This window comes from Talpa europaea (genome assembly GCF_964194135.1).
Source record: "Talpa europaea genome assembly, chromosome: 13".
Taxonomy (NCBI): Eukaryota; Metazoa; Chordata; class Mammalia; order Eulipotyphla; family Talpidae; genus Talpa; species Talpa europaea.
This window is the reverse complement of record NC_140080.1, coordinates 59739681-59762076: the sequence shown is the minus strand read 5'-3', so window position 1 is coordinate 59762076 and position 22396 is coordinate 59739681. Positions and strand designations below refer to the sequence as shown.

The following is a 22396-nucleotide window of genomic DNA, read 5'->3' as shown; positions in this document are numbered from 1 at the left end:
ATAATTATTTCTATTCTTAGACTCAAAGACTTATGGAATCTTAGAGCTGGAAAGTATTTGAGGTCATCTGATAAAATTCCTTTATTCTGGTTGATCTCTGGGCTTGATCAGATTCAAGACTATTTAGTCCTTTCACTGTAACAGGAGTTCTCAACCAAAGGAGCCCCCACTGCAAAGAATTATTTAAAACATCCATAGTGCTAAATTTTGAGATCCTGTGCAGAGAAAAGTTCTCTGCCTTTTATTTAACTTTCATTAGAGGAGACTTGCCTGCTTTTTTGGTGTTTAGTTGTCACAGAAAGTTCTTAATGCCAGATTTATTCTTCATTTTATATTTTCTTCACTTTATATTTTCCATTTTGAGCATAAAATTTAGATAGTTAAAATAGGCAGGAAAGGTACATTTTGCCAAAGAAATTTCCTCATATAGATACCCTTTACAATTGCAAATATATATAAAGATAATTTGAGGGAGCAGTTAGAGGCTTGTAGAGGCTGATTGACTGTCTTAGAAATCATAGTTATTTTACAACCAGCTCTTTTAGCTTCATGTGTAAAGCTGTATCTCTGGGTGAGTGTCAGGATAGAAAATGGGTAAAATGAAAGAAGAAGCTGATTGCTTGTTACCAGCTAGAGTGGTGAGAGGGATAGAAGGCAGCCCTCATTTTGCCTTCCTCTGTAGCTGCTTTGCTCCCTCATTCTGCTTTATTTCTCTACCCCAATCCAAGGCTAGAAATGTACAATGATGACTGCTATTGAATGAGCATTGTCGGGAACACAGGCCTATGGAGAGGTCAGTACAATTCCTCCTCTAGTAAGAGATGCCAGAGTTGTGATCCACTTTTCAAAGTTGCCTGAAGGAAAGTATAAACATCCCAGTCTGCAGTTTGGAAGAAAATCCCAGCTGTATTGGCTGCTTTTTCATGAGTCTGCAGATCATCCTTTTCTTTCCCTTTATAAATCCTGTTCTCTTCTCTCTGTGGCAGTCACATGAAGATGTCTTGCCTCAGACACTGTTTTTATCCTCATTTAATATTTGCACTTTATTTTTTATTTTATTTTATTTTTTAAATTTTTAAAAGAGATTTATATATTCGTGCATACAAGAACCGGGGCACAGGCTAGAGGCGCGGGGGCTGAGAGGATTCACCAGAGGCAGAGTGGGGAACAGAACAGGCAGATTGACTGAAATACACTGCTGAGGGGAGCAGCGGGCAAGACAGGAGAGGTCTGTTGCATCATGTGGGTAGCTCCCTGGCTGGGGATGGAACTCATGCTGCAGTGGCTACAGATAGCTTCATAGTGCTGATACTTAACCCCTTGCACCACCAGGGAGGCCCCAATATTTGCACTTTAAAATGCTTCTTTGCTGAATGGAAACTTCAAGGTTCAAGGTAACAGGTAACTTTAACTGTAGTTCAGTGTGTAACTTAGGTGTAAATACAAGTTAATACAAGGCAAGCTTCAGTTCTATTTATGTGTAGTTTGTCTTACCATTCTTTTTACCAAGAAAAGATTAAGGATTACTGACCCTGACTTTTCCACATGTTTGATAGTATATTTAAAGCCTTTCTTTGACTAGTCAATAAAACATATTCCTAGCTTTTTCTCAAATCAGATTTCTAAGATTCTTAAACATTTCTCTTCTTTCAATTGGGCCTATTAAAATTTTCCATATGACTTTTCAGATGCCCAAGAGAATTCCTTTGCAGAAACATATCTTTAATACCACATTGAAATCTAACTGCCCTGACTTGTGCATCTTTTGGAAGGCAATCAATTCATTGCTGCTTAGAACCTATACAGTGATCAGAGGCACCCTAAAAGTAGAAAATTAGAAGTTTAAATGATGTAGATGGACTGGATAAGTGAAATAGACAAAAAGAAAATGAATCTTAATTGACTTGACTATGGCTTCACTAAATTAAATAGACACCATGTAGATGCAGTTAGGAATTTTGTTTGAAGATGTGAAAAAAAATACATATCTGGGGATATGGTTGATTAAAAGTTAAATGACAGTTAAATATCTTACTTGAGCAATGACTTTTTAAGCATGCCACCACAGCTACTATTTTTATTAATATCTAACTTTCAGTGTACATTTATTATGAACCAACAGTACACTACACTCTTTACATGACCGTTAACCCAGGAGAAAAAAACAGCATTATAGCAAACAAAGGTAGTCTTTCTTCCCCTAGGTCAACTGAACACGAAGCAGTAGCCTAGCGGGGACCCATTTTACCAGCTCAGGTGTCAGGCTCCTTGCAGTTCTACCTGTGATGTTTTCACCTGGAAGAAAGTTCTGGTCTCCATATTTGCTGAACCTTGCACATGGAATAAGAGATTTTTCTTAGGATAGGAATAGATACTTGTTAATATTACAAATAGAATGGGTAAATAATTTTTTTTAATTTGAGGCAAAACATTTACATTTGACTTTTGACTTACATTTAGCATTATTTTAATAACATTTACTAGAGGTCTATACATATGCATAAAAAGAGGTGATAAAAAGTCTGCCCTTTTGGTAGGAAAATGAACATCATTTCAATATATAATTTTCTAATTTGAACCCACATGTTTGGATACCTGGATTGGACCTTAGTGCATTTAGATAAAACTGTCAAACATTCTCATGTCTGTGAAAGTTTTTTAATAATAACTTAATGCTCTAAAACAGTGACTTTAATATTCTATTGTATGCAAGAATTATATTAAAAATAACAAAAATTACTTTCCTCGTTTTTCAGATGTGTAGTTTTTAACAACAGAGGAGTGGCAGGGGAGAATCTCTTGGTAAGTAAATTTAAATTAATGACAACTTATTTTTAAAAAATCATATTCAGTTTCATAATGAAAAGCATATTAATATTTATTTAAAATAACTTATTATGTAAATAATACAAATTTATTGTGAAAAATATAGACAAGCTAAACAGGAGAAATTTGCAAGATCCGTAATTACAGAAGCAGGGAAATATCCTTAATTTACATTTATCCACACCTTAAATATAAACAAAATATATGTAAAGTGTTTCTAGTATTATAAGAATTAAGGTTCTATTTTGTAACTTTTGTATTTGTTATATTTTAATATCAATACATGTTTATCTATATTATTTTAATGTAAAATACATTTCTTTAAAAAGTATACATTTCTTTAAAAGGTATGAAACAAACCACACAATCTTGCTTTTTTTCATTTAAGAAATTTATTTTTGTCATGAAGCCATGTATTTGTGTATTATATGCCTTTAGTCAACCAGAGTTTACATAAAGGGAATTTTATATAAATCCTTTTGTTTAAATCAGTTTTATTTCCCTCTAACCTCTGGAGTTTTTGCTAGGATAGGCGTTCTTCTCCCTATTAGAATATCATCTCTATTTGCTGTTAAACCTGTGAGTTGGAATGAGAACTATTCACTCACTGAAACTTTCTTGAAACTTTTCAGCTGTTTGTTCCTCACTACTTCAATAGATCAGAGGCAACTCTATTAGAAGTGAAAGAAACTTTTTGAGGGTGTCACTGATAGAGAAAGATATTAAGACTCTAAATAATCAAGTCATGCTGAAAATAAAAATTTACAATCATGTCATTAATATCAGAGCTTTATGATTATTTGGAAGGGAGAGGAACTCTTGTACTTTGCTTTCTAGTGGCTTAAGCCTGGAGGAATGTAGATCAATATGATTTCGAAAGCTAAAGTTATAAAGTGTTTATGGTTTTACTCACGTACCTCCTAATAAATAGTTTGGCACGAAAGTTCATATTTCCTTATTTACTCCAGCTCTTTAAGTTTTGTAGACACATAATAGGTACTCTCAAGGGAAAAATGTATTTTTCACTGTCACCTTGGGCCAAGAAAATTGGTTTTAAGCAATTCTTGTCTGCTATGTATCCTTTAGGTGCTTCTAGGTCACAGAGATAGGGAAGACAAGGTCCGAGGCTCTCAAGAAAATGATGTGACACAAAGTAAAGTCCACTAGATCCCATAAAATGAGTGACAAAGATCTATTTATTCAGCAAAGCTGTGTTGTATGTCTATTAAATCGAGACTGTACAAGGCAATAGGGTGAGCAGTGTACACATTATTAGACATAACCCTAACCAGTGAAAGCTTTAACTGTAGTTGCAGGAGAGTGTCAGATACATAAAAATGTATGTAATACAGTACTAAGTATAACATAGGAAGATTTAGGAAAGAACAGAAGGTAGGAATAAACTGTCTGGGGGAGTTAGAAAAATATAGTGGAGGCAGTGTTGGATGTTGAACTCTGTGTTATTGAACCAAGAGTAGAGAAAGTTTTCAACATAAAGAACAAGGTATTAAAGGGCATGGAATAGCAAGTACTTATTGTGGAGGGATGATCATAATGACATTTTTGTCTAATGTTTATTCAGTCCTTAGGTTGTCTCAGTTATGTTTTTTCTTATTTACCAGCAATAGAAATAAGCCTTGGCTTAGGTAAGCATAAGCACCATCGTTCCCATTATACAGATGAAGAAAATAAGGCATAAATAGGTTAAGAACTATTCTAGCCAAAAATTGAGAGCAAGGGTTCAGACCCAGGTAGTTTGACTATGTACTTATGTTCTTGACCTTCATGCTATTTTCTCTCTCGTTATTTAGAGGTGACAGAAAATCTTCTAGAGGGGATAGGGACAAATTTTGAAAAGAAGTGTGTATAATCCCAAGGAACCTAGTATCAAACCGTCAACTTTTAAAGAAAGTTAGCTTTATTGATATATAATTGACATATAAAATAATTTTACTGTGGTCATGTTTTAGAAAGAGGACCATGGCAGCAATATATAAAAGAGATAAAGGGGAGGAATCTAAAAGCTGGGAAACAAATTAGGAAGCATTTAATACAGATCTACCCAGAATTTGAAAGAAGATGTAGGAGGAAGGGGGAGGAGAGGACAAAAACAAGGGGTATCCATGAAGTAGGAAGAATCGTGTTATTTGTATTGTGGGAAGTGAGGATAGGAGAGATCAAAGTGGATATTTCTATCTTGACTGATTGGTAAAAGATGCTGATATTTGCCAAATAGGAAAATTTTTTTTAATTTACAAGATTTTGGTGAGATAAAAATAACAAGTTCAGTGTTAGATGTTTAGGGTACTTTTTGATGATTCAAGTGGAAATTTCTAGTAGTTGAGTATACTAGACTGGGCCTCAGGATCGCGGTAAGGGATTATCTGCACAAGTGGAACTCGGAGCACAGGGGTGGCTGAGATTACTTAGGGAGGGTTTGTAATGGGGAGAGGTCTATGGACAGCATCTTAGTCACAACAAGTAGGAAGGAGGAAAGAAAAAGAGGCAGAAGCAATTTGAAAAGTCTTCTACTCTTAGCAATTAATTAATTGGAAATTGAAAGAATGGAGTAACCCAGAATCTCATCCATAAACTTTAATTGGATTTTTGAAAAACCTCCAAGAACACATTGAATTCTTATGAAGAGATGGTGCATACATAAGCTTTTTTTTTTAAGATTTATGTATTTATGCATACAAGAGCTGGGGCTCAGGCCAGAGGTGCAAGGGGGTAAAAGAATTCAACAGAGACAGAGTGGGGAGCAGAACAGGCAGATCCACCGAAATACACTGCTGAGGGGAGCAGCTGCGGAGATGGGAGAGGTCTGCTGTGCCATATGGGTCGCCTCCCTGGCCAGGGATTGAACTTGTGCTGCAGTGGTTGTGGATAGCTTCATAGTGCTGCATCTTAACCCCTTGCACCACCAGGGAGGCCCCATAAGCTTTTTTTTTTAATTGTTTGAAAGAATTTGCTGAATTGTAAGCAAGAGGATGAGTTGCTTGGTCTCTGGGATCCTACACTGTACACTAGGTTGAATTCTGATGAACTAGTAGTCCCAGAAAATATCTGTATCATAAAGGCTAATGTGGGCCTCCCTGGTGGTGCAAGGGGTTAAGACGCAACCTATGAGCAGTCCACAGCCTCTGCAGCATGAGTTCCACACCCCAGCCTGCCAGGGAGCGATCCATATGGTGCAGCAGACCTATCCTGACTCGCCCATTGCTCCCCTCAGCAGTGTATTTCTGTCAGTCTGCCTATTCTGCTCCCCACTGTCTCTGGTAAATCCTCTCAACCCCCACACCTCTGGCCTGTACCCCAGCTCTTGTATGTATGAATAAATAAATCTTTAAAAAATAATAAAATAAAGGCTAATTGATATAATTTCAAAAAAAACCCAAGAATATAAAAATGACCAAAATGTAATTTTAATTATATCCATTAGTAGAACTATTGTTCTAAAAGGAAATTTAAGGTAGTACATTAATTATAATTTATATATACTACTTATACCTTAATGGATCACAAAAATGAGATACCAATAGTGATTATTAGAGCTAGCTCTGATATTTAGATCCCTTGATAATCCTTTTCTTCCTGCCTTAGAGCTATAAACAATTATTTCAGACTAGAGGAACTCTATGTTTATTTATACCTCACCTTGTTCCAGAAAGAATTTAATGGAATCAGACTCAGAGTAAGTAAGAGTTTAGGATAGGCATAAAAGGAACAAAAGATGAATCAGCAAAAATCAAACTAGAAGGAACTGTCTCTAACTGCAATTAGCCCAAAAAAGCTAGCAAAGGTATATTGGAATTTAAGGTCAGCAGTTCTCTTAGGACTAGAAATGCAAAAGTGAAAGGTCTGGTGTAGCATGTTGGCAATATACTTAGCATTTATAGGGATACTATAGCTTTTGCAAAGGGGAATAAGAAAGTAGAAATTTTCCACCACTGTATTGTTTTCATTTCCAATTAGTCATTGCAAGATTGAGAGAAAGCCAAAAGCCTTGCTTACTAAGAAATGAGAAAACTGCACCTCAGCCTCCCTGAGGGTGTTAGCTGTAGGAAACAGATCATCCTAGTCTCAGTAGACTGATCCTCAGATATTCCTGCAGGGTTCTTGGAGCCCTAGGACTACATGGTACTTTTTTTTGCTCTCTGCAGATTAGTTTTCAAAGATAAGAATCGAGGAATGCAAGTTTTATGCCAACTCCCTGAAATTATTGATTACTTTGTGAAGTAGCAAGAGTCCAACTTCATCAAGGGTACTAACTTAAAAAGAACTCAGCTAAAATTGAGTTTGTTGAAATCTACATAGTGACCTCTTTCCCTTTTGGTTATAGGATCATACAGAATTCTGTAACTCTAGACCCAACGGGAAAACCTTCCTAGTCACTTTGGAAAACTGTCTGGCAGTCAAAAACTCAAACATAAAGTTATATGACCTAAGTATGTCACTCCTAGGTGTATATCCAAGAGAAAGAAAGTATTTGTTTACTTTTTTACACAATGTTTATTGCTGCATTATTCATAATAACCAGAAGGTAGAAAGAACCCATATGTCTGTCAGTGGGCAAATAGATAAATAAAAGGTGGCATATCCATATTGAAGAATATTATTCAGCATTAAAAAAAGAAATGAGGGCCTCCCCTGGTGGTGCAGGCGGTTGAGCGCCACCCTGTGAAGCTGTCCGCAGCCTCTGCAGCGCTGGTTCCATCCCAGCCGGCCAGAGAGGGTCCCACATGGCGTGGCAGACCTCTCCTGTCGCACCCGCTGCTCCCCTCAGCAGTGTATTTCATCAGTCTGCCTGTTCTGTTCCCCGCTCTGTCTCTGGTGAATCCTCTCACCCTCCTGCACCTCTGGTCTGTACCCCGGTTCTTGTATAAATAAATAAATCTTAAAAAAAAAAAGAAATGAAGTACTGATGCATGCTATAACATGGACAAACCTTGAAAACATTATAGTTTTCTCTCCTCTCTCTCCCTCTTCCACTCTCTCATCTCTCTCTCTCTCCCACTTCGCTTCTCTCCCTCCTCCCCATAAGCACACACTGAAAAACAACATTATCCTGAGAGAAGCCAGTTGAAAAAGATCATATATTGTGTGATTCCATTTATATGAGATAGTTAGAATAGGCAGATTTAAAATGACAGAAAGTAGATTTGCCTATGGCTGTGATTGCCTATGGCTGGGGGAGGGAGTTTCTTTTTGAAGTCATGAAAATGTTCTAAAATTGTGGCGATGGTTACACAATTCTGAATATACTAAAAATCATAAATTATACATTATAAATGGGTGAATTTCATGGTATGTGAATCATATCTTATAAATCAGTAAGGAAGAAAACCCTCTTTCAGGTGCTTTCCTGTTCCAGTTAGAGCTGGTTCAGCAGGTAAAAGAGGCCAACAGGGAAGGTAGAAGCCAGAAGATACTATAAAGTAGTGCTGCTCCAAGTTGGTTTGTGGACTAACTTCCACTTCTCAAATATACCTGTCCCAGACAAGATGAGGGACTCCAATAGCCTGTTAACCAACTTCAGTTCTGAGCATACTATTTGGGTTAACTGATCTTTTTTTCTTGTAGTAATACTCTCTTAGTGAGAGGTGCAGTGTGCTGATTTGTGCCCTGACACCAGCAGTCATGCTGGACTGGCACTAGGAATAGCTCTGCTTCAGAGAGCCTCTAATTCCAAAATCCTCATTTTATAGATGAGGACACTTCTGGAGAGGTAGTGTGATAGGCTTTTAGGACAGGAGCAGATTGGGATTGAGGGCAGGAGCTAATGTCTAGCTAAGAGTACTCAAGTTATTTTCATTATCTTTCAGCTCTGGTTTTAAGTCAAGTCAGCTGAAAATCTGGACATAAAGTTTTTCAAAGAGAGTGCTTATAAAACAATTAACAAAACACAACAAAAAATAACTCTGAGACTCTGAAAAATATGGTAGACCCTTCCTTTCTCACACCCAGTGCTTTCCTACTCAACACCATCACATCACCCACGTCTTCCCTTCCCTAATTGCTCAAAAAAAAAAAAAATCCCTCCACTCTTCACCCCTATCAGAACAACCTAAGGAAGATTGATCTCAGCTATATATGGGTGTGAATGTATTAAGTCCCCTTATTTTTTCTAACATTGATAGTTCCAGATCAGTAATATCAACTGATGTAAATGGTGGATACACAAAGGATTGCACAATTCTCTCTGTATGAATAATTTCTAAGTAAAAGGAAGAGTGTTTAAGTAACTGAAGAATTTTAGGACTGGTGGTCACAATAATTTAACAGTTACTACCATTTATTGAATGCCTAAAAAAGTATGAGCTATTGGGCAATATTTCCCCATGCAATGCAAGGAATCCCTGTAGAACCAGATTTCCCTCTACCCATGGTTAGATAGTTTTATCATTCTTGTCACTACAGTGTCCTTCTATCTTGGCTCAGCTCTCACCCTGTTTCATTATTCTTTCCAAGCAATTGGTTCTCAATCCTGGCTGCACTTTAGAATTTACTGGGAAACTTTGAAAAATACTGATCCCTGGATCCCATCCCCCAGAGATACTAATTCATCTGATTGAGGTGGAAACTAGGTATCTAATTTGTCTTAAAGTTCTCCCATGTGTCTAATGTGCAGCCAGGGGCTGACAACCACTGTGAGGTGGTGGGTAGTATTGGATGCGGCAGTCGCCCTTAAGATACAGGCCTGCCACCTCTAGCCCCAAATCCAGCCAAGGCAGAACATGAGATTTGTGTCATAGAAGTCTAGACTGAGGATAATTCCTTTCTGCCTGACTGACCTGCTCTAAGCCACACACAAACTGTACCCATTTATCAGTGTGATGTGTCATATGATAGCATAAGCAAGTGCCATAGCCATCTAGAACAATAGCAAGAACATGGCACATTTTGGCCTCAGAATAGGCCAGGAAATTTTCTGGGATCCATTATTTTGTGATTAGTTATTTTAAATAGTTAAGAAAATCTCAGGCAAATTTAGGTACTTGGTCATTTGCATGACTATCCATGATTAGGTGAATTCTTTTTTTATTAAAATGCTGGTTTTGTGGAGAGAAAAAAGAAAGGATGACAGGAAGGAAGGATAGATTCATGCTAAGGCACAGTGCCATAAAATGTCAACATCTATGAAATGAGAAAATAATTCTAAAGTATTGTAAAAATATTTTTAAAATTAGTGCTAGGTTTTTATATACTCATAGTTTTGTTTTCCCTAACTCCTTATTTAAACTCATCTCCCAAATATAAGGTCAATTTATCTAAGAACAATTTGGGTTTTTCACTAGGGACTGGACCCAGCCTGGTTGAAATCAAAATAAAACAAAACAATAATAAAAATATATTGGAAAAGTCAATTTAAAAACATAATTTGTTCTCTATAAAAGGGTTATTCCTTTTGGGGAAGCCTATAGCCACTCAAGAATCACAGAGTTCATTAAGGCAGCATCTTATCAAATACTTGAGTATAGGTCATTAAATGCATGAGAGGAAGACTGTAAGATGAAATATTCAAACTCTTTATGATTATCAGACATTACAATTAAGTAAATGTGGAATTTAAATGGTTTTTTTGAAAGATAGTTGTTTATCTTTTTCGGTTTTCTTTTTTCTGGACAGAAAACTAAAATCCTAGCTGGTCAGGCTCAGTATTGGATGTATTACAAACATAGCATTGAGAGCAGGGTCCTAGGTTATGGCTTCAGTAGATTAACAAATTAATCTCTTCAAGAATAGCTAGGGAGGGTCTGGCTGCCTGACTAAACAGTGAATTTATTTTGTTTCTTGACCAAAAAAAGAAAAATTTTCAGTGAAATTTGCATTTTAATAGAGGATAAGAAAATTATCTTTCAGGTTGGGAAGAATCAGTTTGTCCATATTTTAGAAGGTGGTAAAGAAGAAAAGGAAATATATGCTTTATTTTTTTCTCATCTCTTTAAATATGAATAATAAGGAGTTAATTTTACTTCATTAGTATTTTCCATATCTTTTAAAAACTAACTTCTAGTAGCCATTAAAGAAATTACAGTTATTTCTCTCTGATTGTAGTTGCAGTTGAACAACTTGAAGAATCTTGTTTTGTAATTATTGCCAAATTATTCTAACTTATAAAATATTTATGGCCAAACATCTGCTGGAAGGTTATCTATCCTTCAGATTTTCTGCATTTTTCCAGAATACCTTTCTTGTCCTCATTTCACCATAGGGATTGTCACCTATGTGACAACTATGAGTTTACCAGCTGAATTCTTTTTTTTTTTTAAGATTTATTTATTTATGCATACAAGAGCTGGGGTACAGGCCAGAGATGCAGGGGCGTGGGGTGGTGTGAGAGAACTCACCAGAGACAGAGTAGGGAACAGAACAGGCAGACTGACTGAAATACACTGCTGAGGGGAGCCCTGGGCGAGACAGGAGAGATCTGCTGCACCATGTGGGTTTCTCTCTGGCCAGCCAGGGATCGAACTCATGCTGCAGAGGCTGTGGATTGCTTCATAGTACAGTGCTTAACCCATTGCGCCACCAGGGAGAGGAGAGGGACCATCTAAATTCTACAAGGACTCCCTTCATCCATTTTCTTTTTCTTTTTTTTTAAGATTTATTTATTTATTAATATAAGCACTGGGTATAGTCAGAAGTGCAGGAGGGTGAGAGAATTCACCAGAACCAGAGCGGGGAACAGAACAGGCAGACTGACGAAATACACTGCTGAGCGGAGCAGCAGGCGCAGCAGGAAAGGTCTGCGCGCCATGTGGGACCCTCGCTGGTGGCCGGGGGATCGAACCAGCACTGCAGAGGGTGCGGGCAGCTTCGCAGCCCAGCGCTCAACCGCTGCGCCACCAGGGAGGCCCCTTCATCCATTTTCTGATTAGCTGTAGCTTGACCTTTTTTTGTTCTGGCATGGAAAAAGACAGGAATTATTGCAGTATAGTTGTTGTTTGCATTAGCAACCCATATCCAACTGAGAATTAACGTTTTTTTAAAATCACAGAGCTGCTAGTAATATCTTCAGACCTGAAGAAAATTTTTGCAAGTGTCTTTTCTGTGTATTCTATATGAATGTTTTCTTTAATGGGTCTCAAGTTCTGTAGAGAAAAAAGGCATATGATGTTTCCTGTTGCAGCTCATCAAGTAGCAAGAGTTTGTGTAATAGAACTATAATCCTGTGTGCATTAGTGGTAGTCAACAAGTATTATTGACTGTCAGAAACCAGAGACAGAAGTAAGATAGTCATAGCAGGAATCTAGAAAACTTAAATAAGGGACCAGGAAAATGAATAACTATAAGAAAGTGAAAATCAAAATCAACAAACAACTATGAACCAGAGACACTCTATGAGGGGTAAGGGGCGGGGAGGGGAGGGATTGGGGTCAAAATAAGGGGGTTGCAATTGTATGGAGAATATAAAAATAAAATTTATTAAAATAAATAAAATACCACAAAAAAAATATACTTACCACAATTAAAAAAAAAAAGAAGTAAGATAGTAATAGAAACTGACATAGATAGGGACGGTAAGGAAGATAAACAGGTTGGACAGGACAAACTAGGGGTAAAATTGGAAAAATCTGTGAGTTCTCGGTGACCAGTTGCAAGTTTTACCTGCTGTCTGACATTTACTCAAGGCACAATTTCAGCAAGCAAAGTTAACAGTTTCCAAGACACTTGGCAGATGAAGGTTACACAGGTGGCAAAGATATTAAGAAGCCTAGTAGGCAAGAGAACAGCTTTTCATGACCTGACTCATACCTAGAGAAATGAAGAAATATTTCTCATACTAGGGAAATAGTAAAGTACAGAACCATAAAGTACACTTTCAATATTGTGAACAGCCTTGAATGTTTGCCAGAGGAATTTGTGCTTAATTCAGTAGGTAATGAAAACTAATGAAGAATTTTAAGCAGAAAGTCTGTACTGTTGTGATTAGAACTGGAGTTGTCTTTTGTGTGGTTAATCTTACAGGGAATGGGATACACAATTATGCATGGTTACGTAAGGAATGACTGGAAGTTAACCAGGTAAGAGGTTATCTCAATAATCCAGATATGAGGCAAAAAGCCTGATAGCAGAGACAGTTGGTGCCATACCTTTACCACACTTTTACCTGCCTTGGCTCTTACCATTCTCAGGAATGCCTACCTGAGGGCTTTCAGCTAGAAGCAACTGCTGCTCTTCGATAGAAAGGGGCATTCTGGAGCCACTGGAGGCTGCTGGGCCTGTGCTTGGAGTAAATCAGAGGGCCATGGAGTTATCCTCTGGGAATATTCTTCACCAATGACAGAAGGGAACTAGTGGATAAATAACCCACCTCCCTTGCCACCAGGCTGCGATAATTGAGCCATGTCTGTCCAGGTGCCCCAAGGAGAATTGAATCTTCTTTGGTCACAGTTACAAACTGCTTGGTAACATCTTCATTATTGACTTCCTACCTTTCCTGACTTACTTCGCGTCCCCCCCCCACCACCACAGAAAAACACACACACACACTGGGATATCTGGTACCTTCCAAATGAAGTGTTTTCACCTTTCATTGCTTACTCAATTAAGATTCCTCTGCTAAGTGTTTAAGGTTGTCCACAATATGACAAACAAACTTTGACTCAGTAGTTCACTATTTCTCTCATGTCCTTGTCTCAAGGGCCCTTCTGAGAGAATCTAATATGCCAGGGCTTTGCCAAGATGAAAAGAAGGGTTCTTCTGTGTTTCTTGCAGGAATACTGAAGGAGATTAAAGAAGGAAAGGGCAATGTCACCTAAGTTTTGACTAGGAAAATATACACGTCTTTTGTAGAAAAAAATGAGAAGTTAGGAAAAACATTAGGAGTTTTTATGATGAAAACAGTTTTACTTTTGGGCCATTGAGTTTGAAGTACTATCAAAATATCACAGTGAAGCCACCTGCTAGAACTTTGAACTTTGAATTCAGAACTCAAGATCAAGGTAAGACTATGAAAAATTAAGTTTCATTAGGTACAGCTGGTTGTTGAAACTATGGAGGTAAGATCTTCAGCAATTGGGTTGACCAGACTAGGTACAGATGCAGGCTTAAGATAAAACTTTTTGGAAATTAATACTCACATTTGGGGTTGGGGAAGAAAGACAAGAACTGGGCCAGAATTGGAAATCTAGAAGCAGAAGGTGAAGACAGGGAAGCAGCTGGCAAAAAGCAGATCATGCCAAAAAGGGTCTAGATCTGCCAAGTATGAGAGTTCTGGTAACTTTGATCCATATCGTTGTTATCAGTTTTTCTTCTGTGCATTGTGGGTTGCTCCCTGGCCAGCAGGGGATGGAACTTGTGCTGCAGTGGCTGGCCATAGCTTGATAGCACTGTCTTGAACCTCTGGGCCACCTGGGAGGCCACAGTTTCAATCTTAATGTAATCCATTTGGAGAAAAGCATTTAAGGAAAAATCAGTTCCTATATCTGAGGGAATACCAGAGTATGGATTTATTTACAAAATACCTATGGAATCCCAGTGCTTGCAGGGCTTTACAAGAACTAATTTACTTATTAACAAACACATAATCCAGGTTCAGCTATTTCATGACCTTTGGCAAATTGCTGAGCCTCAATGTTTCATGTGTAAATAAGGAACCAGGTACTATCTATAGTTCTTGACACTAAGATTGTCTGATCCTATAATTTTCCGCAGGCCATTTTCTCGTACCCTAGTCCTCTATGTGTGTTCATAGTATGTGTTTGTGTGTATGCATGTGTACATACACATGCACACATACTCCACTTGAATCCTGCATAACAAGAGTACATGCTGATGACTGTTCATAAATGATTTCAGACTTGAAAGCTAAGCAGTGTGAGTAGAGTCATGTGTAATAAAAATGCTGAGTAAGGATGATTTCTTCACACAAATTCTTTTTTTTCTTTTATATATTTTTTACATCATTTTTTCATTTTTGTACAATGTGTGTGTTTTCATCTTGGCTATAGTCCCAGTAATATTCCCACCACCCTTGTTTTGATCCTACTCCCTTCTCTCCCCCGTAATGTGTCTCTGGCTTATAGTTGCTTGTTGATTTTGATTTTTACTTTATTATAATTAGTCTTTTTCCTGATCCCTTATTTAGGTTTTCTAAATTCCTGCTATGAGTGAGACCATCCAGTATTTTTCTTTTTCCTTCTGGCTTATTTCACTGAGCATGATCCCTTCCAGCTCCATCCATGTTGCTACAAATGGCATGAGTTTATCTTTTTTGATTGCTGAGTAATATTTCATGGTGTATATATGCCACATCTTCTTGATCCAGTCATCTATTTTTGGGCATTTGGGTTGTTTCCATAGCTTAGCTACTGTAAATAGTGCTGCTATAAATATAGGGGTGCAGGTGCACTTTTGAATCAATGTTTTTATTCACACAAATTCTTACGACGAGTTTTGCTCACTGTGAGTGAGCATGTTAGTAGATATAATTTTATTTAGATTTATATTGAGTTTGTGCCCCCCAAATGCATTTAATCACAAAGTATGTTTTCAGAGTATCTCAGCATAATCACTTATTAGCTCTTAATGTGTTAGAGGGTTAACTTCTCCAAACGCAATTTCCTAATTTATAATATGAATATAATAATAGGATCTTCCTCAGGGTTTTGTTGGCACAAATTAAATTGTTCAAAAATTGATAGCCACTAATTATCAGAGGAGAAGGATTGGGGAGGTATGTGGTAGGGGGGATTGATTGGTTGGCCGATGATAAGGATGGACTTTTGCTGGTGCGTGTGGTGTGGTATTATTCTGTTGCTGAGGTGAGAAATTGTACACCTGGCACCGATACTGTATTGTAGACTAATGTTACCTTTAAAAAAATTATTAGCTATTTTAAATACTACCAGGCTACATTTGTCTTTTGGAGAGCTCATATTTGCACATCACAAAAAGATAACATCAGTAGTGTTTTAGGCTTGAATTTAATTGGAGGGGTCATTGAAAATTGTGATTTTTCCCAGACTTGTTAATAATTGAATAGTGGAGGGCCATAATCTTCCTTATTGTGATCATGGTTTATTGGTATATGAAAATCAGGATGGTGCAAATAACTGGTTTCAATGTTGTTATCAGAATGATGTTACTAGATTTTATTAAAGTTAAGCTGCTGGTTATTTTATCTCATGTATACTTTAGTCACATATACTGTTACATATATTCTAGAATTTGGATTCTCCTGTCCTCCCAGATCTCAAAGCTGTGAATCTTTTCTGCTAGAAACAGAGCCCCTTTTGATGAAGTTCACATGAAAATCATGTTTTAATGCATTATGTTTTGAGGCATAATGCGCTTTGCATATTTTACATTTTAAGTGTTGCAGTATATCATTGTAAGTGTTGCAGTGTATGGATATATAATTGTAAAAGAAAAAGTTTAATAAGTAGACTAGCTATTGCTTTCTCTGAGGTGAAGGTAGTGCCAGGAAAACACAGTACTTCATTGGTAGACAGCAATCGCTCAGGCTAGAGAAAATGGTTCCCCAGTTAAAATTGATCCAAAGGTTAAGATTTTGGTGGCATTGTTATAAAGTCTTTTTGTTTGCTTACTTTTTTTAACATCCATAAAAAAGTATAATTTTCCACTTTTTCTTCTTAAATTGACTCTATTCTTGTTAAGTCAGGAACACATTTGAATTGGGTACTGCATATCTGTTTAATTCAAGGTATTTGTATTGACCTTGCTCCATTTCCATCGTGCATTCCTTGCTTGAACAGAGCCTTTCTTTGTTAGTGACAACTCAGATAGTGTTCACTTTGTGAAATATATGTGTACTGCAAGATATGAAAAGGATAAACTATTATTACTATGTACAAAGGTTATTTTCTCATATTTATGACTTCTTGCTTTTTTTTGCATTTCTGCATTTTACAAATAATTAACCTCACAATTTTAATTTTTGTGTTTTACCCGTCACCACTTACAGACGCCAAGAACTTATTGTTGTGCTAACACTGAAGATTTGGAGACAGTTATTCACCACGTACACAGTCTATTCCCTTCTGCCCCTTTTCTGGCAGCAGGGGTTTCAATGGGAGGGTAAGGTTTTTCCTTTCTATAATGTCTCCTTCAGAGGACACTTTTGAAATAAATGTTTACTTTGCTTTATCATGTTGCACCACATGTAGCTGAATGAAGTAATTAATTCAGGTGAATTTTAATATTTTCCTTTGACTACTGGCCTCTGTGACAGAAAGGATTCAAGATGTTCAAGGTTCTGTGAGCATGAAAGCCTGTCTGAATCCCATGCAATTGATTTCCATCACTCAGCTGGCTGCCATGTTGACCTTCAGATTCCCTAATGTACTCCTGGTCATCCCTGTAATTGAGTTTTCCATTGAAAATTCAGGAAGCTGAATTTGTAGTGTGACTTTCATCACTGTAATCATAGAAATAATCACTTAATACTATCTCCAAATTGATGAGGTTTTCGACATCATTTTTCTCCAGTGTTTTTTTTTGTTGTTGCTGCTGGGCAAATAGACCTACCCTGGAATGCTCTCCAGAAACTGTAAGGTTTTGTTATTAACCCCTTACTCTCCCTTCTACTTTAAGCATATGAATAGTGTGATAATTTGTGCTACTTGCAATTATATTGGGGGCTATTTGGAACTTTTATTTGCCATGTTTATATTTAGGCTCATTTCTACTAATAATTGTTTGAGGTTTTTTTTCTTCTAGTAATGTGAAAAATCTGGCATTTCACTGTGCTTTCCCTGAACATTTGCCCAAAACTCAGCAAACACATGAGACAGGAAATGATCTATTTTCTCAATTTTGCAATTGATTTATCTATCATTTCTATCTTTAAACATCTTAGGAGTTTATTTACTTGAAAATGAACAACCTTTACAAATGAAGGATTCTGGAAAATAGACTTTAACCACAGCTTTTTAGAATCTGATAAATATAAAACTAAGAAGAATACGTTTCTTAAATTAGCATGGAAGGTCTGACTTGACCTACTAAAAGAAGAAATTGAATCGGTGCTGAAAACCCAAGCAGAATCTCTCTATTGTGCTTAGTGGACAGTATTTTGCTTCTCTTTCCTTTGCCCTATAAATTGAACCTTAAAGGACAGTGTGCCCACTGATCTTTTTTCACCTTAATCATATAAATTCTTGACTTTTTAAAGGCCAGACCTTACATAAACAGGCCCAGATTCTCTATTCAGAAACTCCCAGGAAATGCCTATTCATGTGGGATTGAAGCCTCTGCCCGAAGGCAGAACTTGACCATTAGCCTTTGCAGCTGGTTGAATATTAATGTCTTGTAAATTGTTTGAAGAAAGCACCCTTTCCAGTTGCCTAGCACTGTGACATGTTCCCAAGTGGGCTTACCACTTGGGGATGTGTTTTACAGTTTGACACATTTTTTTCTTTTGGAGATGCAACAGACAAAAGCATAGTCTGTTGAAGATCCTTAGGCGTAGGTGCTCCCACAGAGTGGGGTAATCCTCAAATCTGTGATGCCTGGGGCCAAGTAGGGGCTTTGAGCCAAAACTGACTCTAGCCAAGGAAGCCATGCCACTCTAGAGCAGTCAGATTCTAGTCTCCAAATGCGCTGGGAAGCAAGTTTTTAAAATGAAAAATCCAAGTATATATAAAAGTAGAAAGGAGTATACTCACCTTCCATAATACTCATCATTCAACTTCAGTAATAATCAACTCTCATCACCCAGCTTCAATAATTATCAACTCATGGATAATTTTATCAATATCACCTCACCCACCCCTCCCAAATCTGATTATTTAAAAATAAATCTCAGATATCATTTATAAATATTTTATTATTTTTAAAAGGTAGTCTCAAAAAAAAAAAATCAAGCTACCACAATACCATTATCACAACTGAAAAACCTAACAGTAATTCCCAAATGTCACCAAATATTCAGTTCTTATCACATTTCCTCAGTTATGGGTTTGTTTGTTGCTTGGTCTTTACAGTTTGTGTTTGAGGAAGGAGCCAAAGTCCACGTAATATACTAGTTCTTTCTTTCAAGCTCTCTCTGGTAAATTTTTTTCTTCTGCTTGTGAAAAAATGGAGTCCTTTTCCTATCAAAGTAAAACAGCTTTTAGGGAGACAATATCTTGACATCCTTTTTCTCCTTAGTAATAACCAAGTGGTATCCATACCTACTTGGTCTTCGCTAGTTCTGGAACTTCCAGCTCCTGATAGCTTACCTATAAACCCTTACTATTTGCCAGTTATAAGCCTCACAGCAGTCTGACTTCCAGCCAAAGAATAAGGTCACTGTAGGGTCAGGAAGACCACAGAGCAGGTTTTCTATGATCCAGCAGACCAGGTAAATGAGTCAGAGTCCTCAGTGGCTTTTGCAGGTTTTTTATTTAGATTACCAGGTACATGGCAGGCAGGGGCACTGGGGGGCTGGGAGGCCTGCCAGCCCCCACCAAGTCTTCACTCTGGGCTCTCCAACCTTCTCTCATTCTCTGCTCTTCTCATGGCTCTGCTACTCTCTCAGCTTCTGCTGGCGTCCCTGTTGATGCCGCCCTTAAAAGCCCAGTCTTAGCCCAGGTGAATCCCATCTACCTATGCCCACACCCTACTCCAGGTGCCCGCCATCAGGCATGCATTCAGGAACGCAGGGTTCCATCATCTATCCTAATGGCAGGAGGGCAGAAAAGCCTGACATTTTTTCCTTACCCTACAGTCCACTCCCTCAGGGCTTTCTGCTATACAATCTACATATATACAATTTTCTTAGCAAACATAAGCAATGCAGCCATGGCCCACAAAGCAAATACATCACAATATAACAACAAAATACAACAGAACACAAATAAGCCCAGGCAGGGCCCCAACCTAGTGGCAAAAGACAATTATTGGTACCAGCAGATGATCCACCAAATCTGCTGCCAAAGGCATTGCTCATACAAGGGAGGGGAAATCACTCAGACATCTCTGTCACATGCCAGGAGCCATCAGGCTTCCTGACCTCTGGCTGTGGTCTCAGCTACAAGCCACACACATCAGCCACCCCCAGGATGCACTCACTCTGGGATTGTCGGTTCTATACTGTTGGGGGTAATCGCCAACCCTCAGGGTTTCTGTCTGCAGTTGCTCCAACACTGGGCCTTCATAGCCACCAATGCGACACATAGACCCATGCACTCAGGCCAACCCATTACACAAGCACTTGGGTCGGGGATCCAAACTCTACATGCAGCCTCTCTTGGGTCCCCTCTTTGTCTTGGTCTTCACCCCAAGCCACGTTCCCCACCCATCCCCCAAGGACGGGTTCCTCAGCACCTCACCCTCGCTCAAGAACGAACAGGGCATCACCCACAGGTGATTTTACGAGACTCACTGTCCTTCCTCAGCTGACTTAGTGCTTAACAGCCACTCAGGGCTTCCCAAACTTAGCATCAGCACCAGCTTTTGCCTTCTCAGCTGGCTTTTCTCCTCTGCCTAGCTGCACTGGGTACACAGGCTGCTTTTGGCCATCAAGGCCCACTGGCCACCCCAGATTCCCATCTCCTGGGGTATACAAACAATAGCATCCTTCCCCAGGGTCCCAAAAACTTAACTTGCCAAAGTTCTTCCACCTTCTGGCAGAATTGTCAGTCCAAGTCCATCAGTCCAAGTCCATTAGGCTCTCCCTGCATCAGCACTGGCAAGCTGTGAATCATGGTCCTCTCTTCACCGAAGATTCTTGCTGCGTCAGGGGTCATTGGCTGGTCCTCTTGGGCATCTCCTTCACGTGAGGACTTGTCCTGTAGCTCCCGGACCTTGTCCCTCTCCTATGCCGCCATGATGCCTCCAGCGTTGTCACAGGCAAAAAGTTTGTTACAACTCCTTAGTCCCTTCAGGTCTTCGGAGGCTCCATACCCCTCTGCATGGATCATCTTGCCGACTTACGCCAATTGTAGGGTCAGAAAGACCACAAAGCAGGTTTTCTATGATCCAGCAGACGGGTAAAGGAGGAGTCAGAGTCCTCAGTGGCTTTGCAGGTTTTTTTATTGAGATTACCAGGTACATGGCAGGCAGGGGCTAGGCGCCTCCCAGCCCCCAGCAAGTCTTCACTCTAGGCTCTCCGACCTGCTCTCACATTCTCTCTGCTCTTCTCATGGCTCTGCTTCTCTCTTAGCTTCTGCTGGCGTCCCTGTGACGCTGCCCTTAAAAGCCCAGTCTTAACCCAGGTGAATCCCATCTACCTATGCCCACCCCCTACTCCAGGTGCCAGCCATCAGGCATGCATTCAGGACAGCAGGGGTCCGTCATCTATTCTAATGGTGGGAGGGCAGAAAAGCCTGACATTTTTTCCTTACCCTACAGTCACCAATACTAGAACCCAGAACCTCTGCAGGAGAATCAGCATTATTTTTTAAAATGACTTAGTGAACCTTAGTACTGTATATAAGGTGTAAGCTGTTGTGGTCATTTTCAAAAACAAAATCTTCACTTTTCATCTAAAACTTCATCAAATTTGCCCTGCAAGTGAGTTTTCCATTTGGGTTGGATAAAAGAAAGAATTTTTACATATTTGTCCTATTTCAGAGTCTGGCAACTGGAGAAATAAAAGAAAATACAATGAGAAGCAGGATTTAAGATAGTACACTTTCTCTTACTTTGGAATGTTAAATTTCTCACATTGTTATTATATTAAACTTCATTATTGTCCCTCTTACCAAATAAAACAGGATAGAATCAGGAAAATTAGTAGAACAAGAGGAAAATATCTGATAGGTGATAAGGACAAATAATAGGAAGGAGTAGGAAGAGAAAACAAATTACTTTAGGCCAGTTGCTTGGCCATGACTCAGAAAGTCTGACTCTAGACTAGGGAACTCTTTAGAGACTTGGAGTAGGTATGAGAATGCCTAGGTGGCTAGAATCGCCACCCAGACCTATTACTTGGACTCTCTGGGGTAAGGCATCATAGTAGTTGTAAAACTCCCTAGGTGATTCCAGTATGTAGCTACCCCCACCCCCCGCCATTAGGATAGAACCCTGTGGTCCCGAATGCATGCCTGATGGCGGGCACCTGGAATAGGGTGTGGGCATATGTAGATGGGATTCACCTGGGCTGAGACTGGGCTTTTAGGGGTGGTGTCGCAGGGACGCCAGCAGAAGCTAAGAGAGAAGCAGAGAAGCAGAAGCAGAGCCCTGAGAGAAGCAGAGAGAATGCAAGAGAAGGCCGGAGAGCCCAGATAGAGTGAAGACTTGCTGGGGGCTGAGAGGACTGCCAGCCTCCCAGCCCCCGTCCCAGCACCCCTGCCTGCCATGTACCTGGTAAATCCCAATAAAAGCCTGCAAAAGCCACCGAGAGCTCCAGGACTCTCCTTGCCCTGGTCTGCTGGATCAGAAAACCTGCTCTGTGTCCATTCCTGCTCCTACACCACAGCTATTTCATTTATGCCAAAGATTGGCAAACCGCAGCTGGAAGGCCAAATTTGACCAGCTGTCCATTTTTGTGCAGTCCGAGCTAAGAATTATATTTTGAAATGGGTGAAAATGTGAAAATTATATGAAATTTAAATTTATGTATCATAAATCATGTTTTATTGGCCCACAGCCACATCTATTCATCTTATATTGTCTA

General features: G+C 38.8%; 1 protein-coding gene across 1 annotated transcript in view; it reads left to right on the top strand.

Moving 5' to 3' along the window:
• ABHD3 (abhydrolase domain containing 3, phospholipase) overlaps positions 1 to 22396 on the top strand; it is a gene marked incomplete at both ends in the record, with an annotated part of 44932 nt that overhangs the window by 14461 nt on the left and 8075 nt on the right. The window contains 2 exons of the mRNA XM_084252149.1: positions 2757 to 2802; positions 16760 to 16872. Coding sequence (XP_084108275.1) covers positions 2757 to 2802; positions 16760 to 16872 — 159 coding nt within the window. The remainder of the gene's footprint in view (positions 1 to 2756; positions 2803 to 16759; positions 16873 to 22396) is intronic.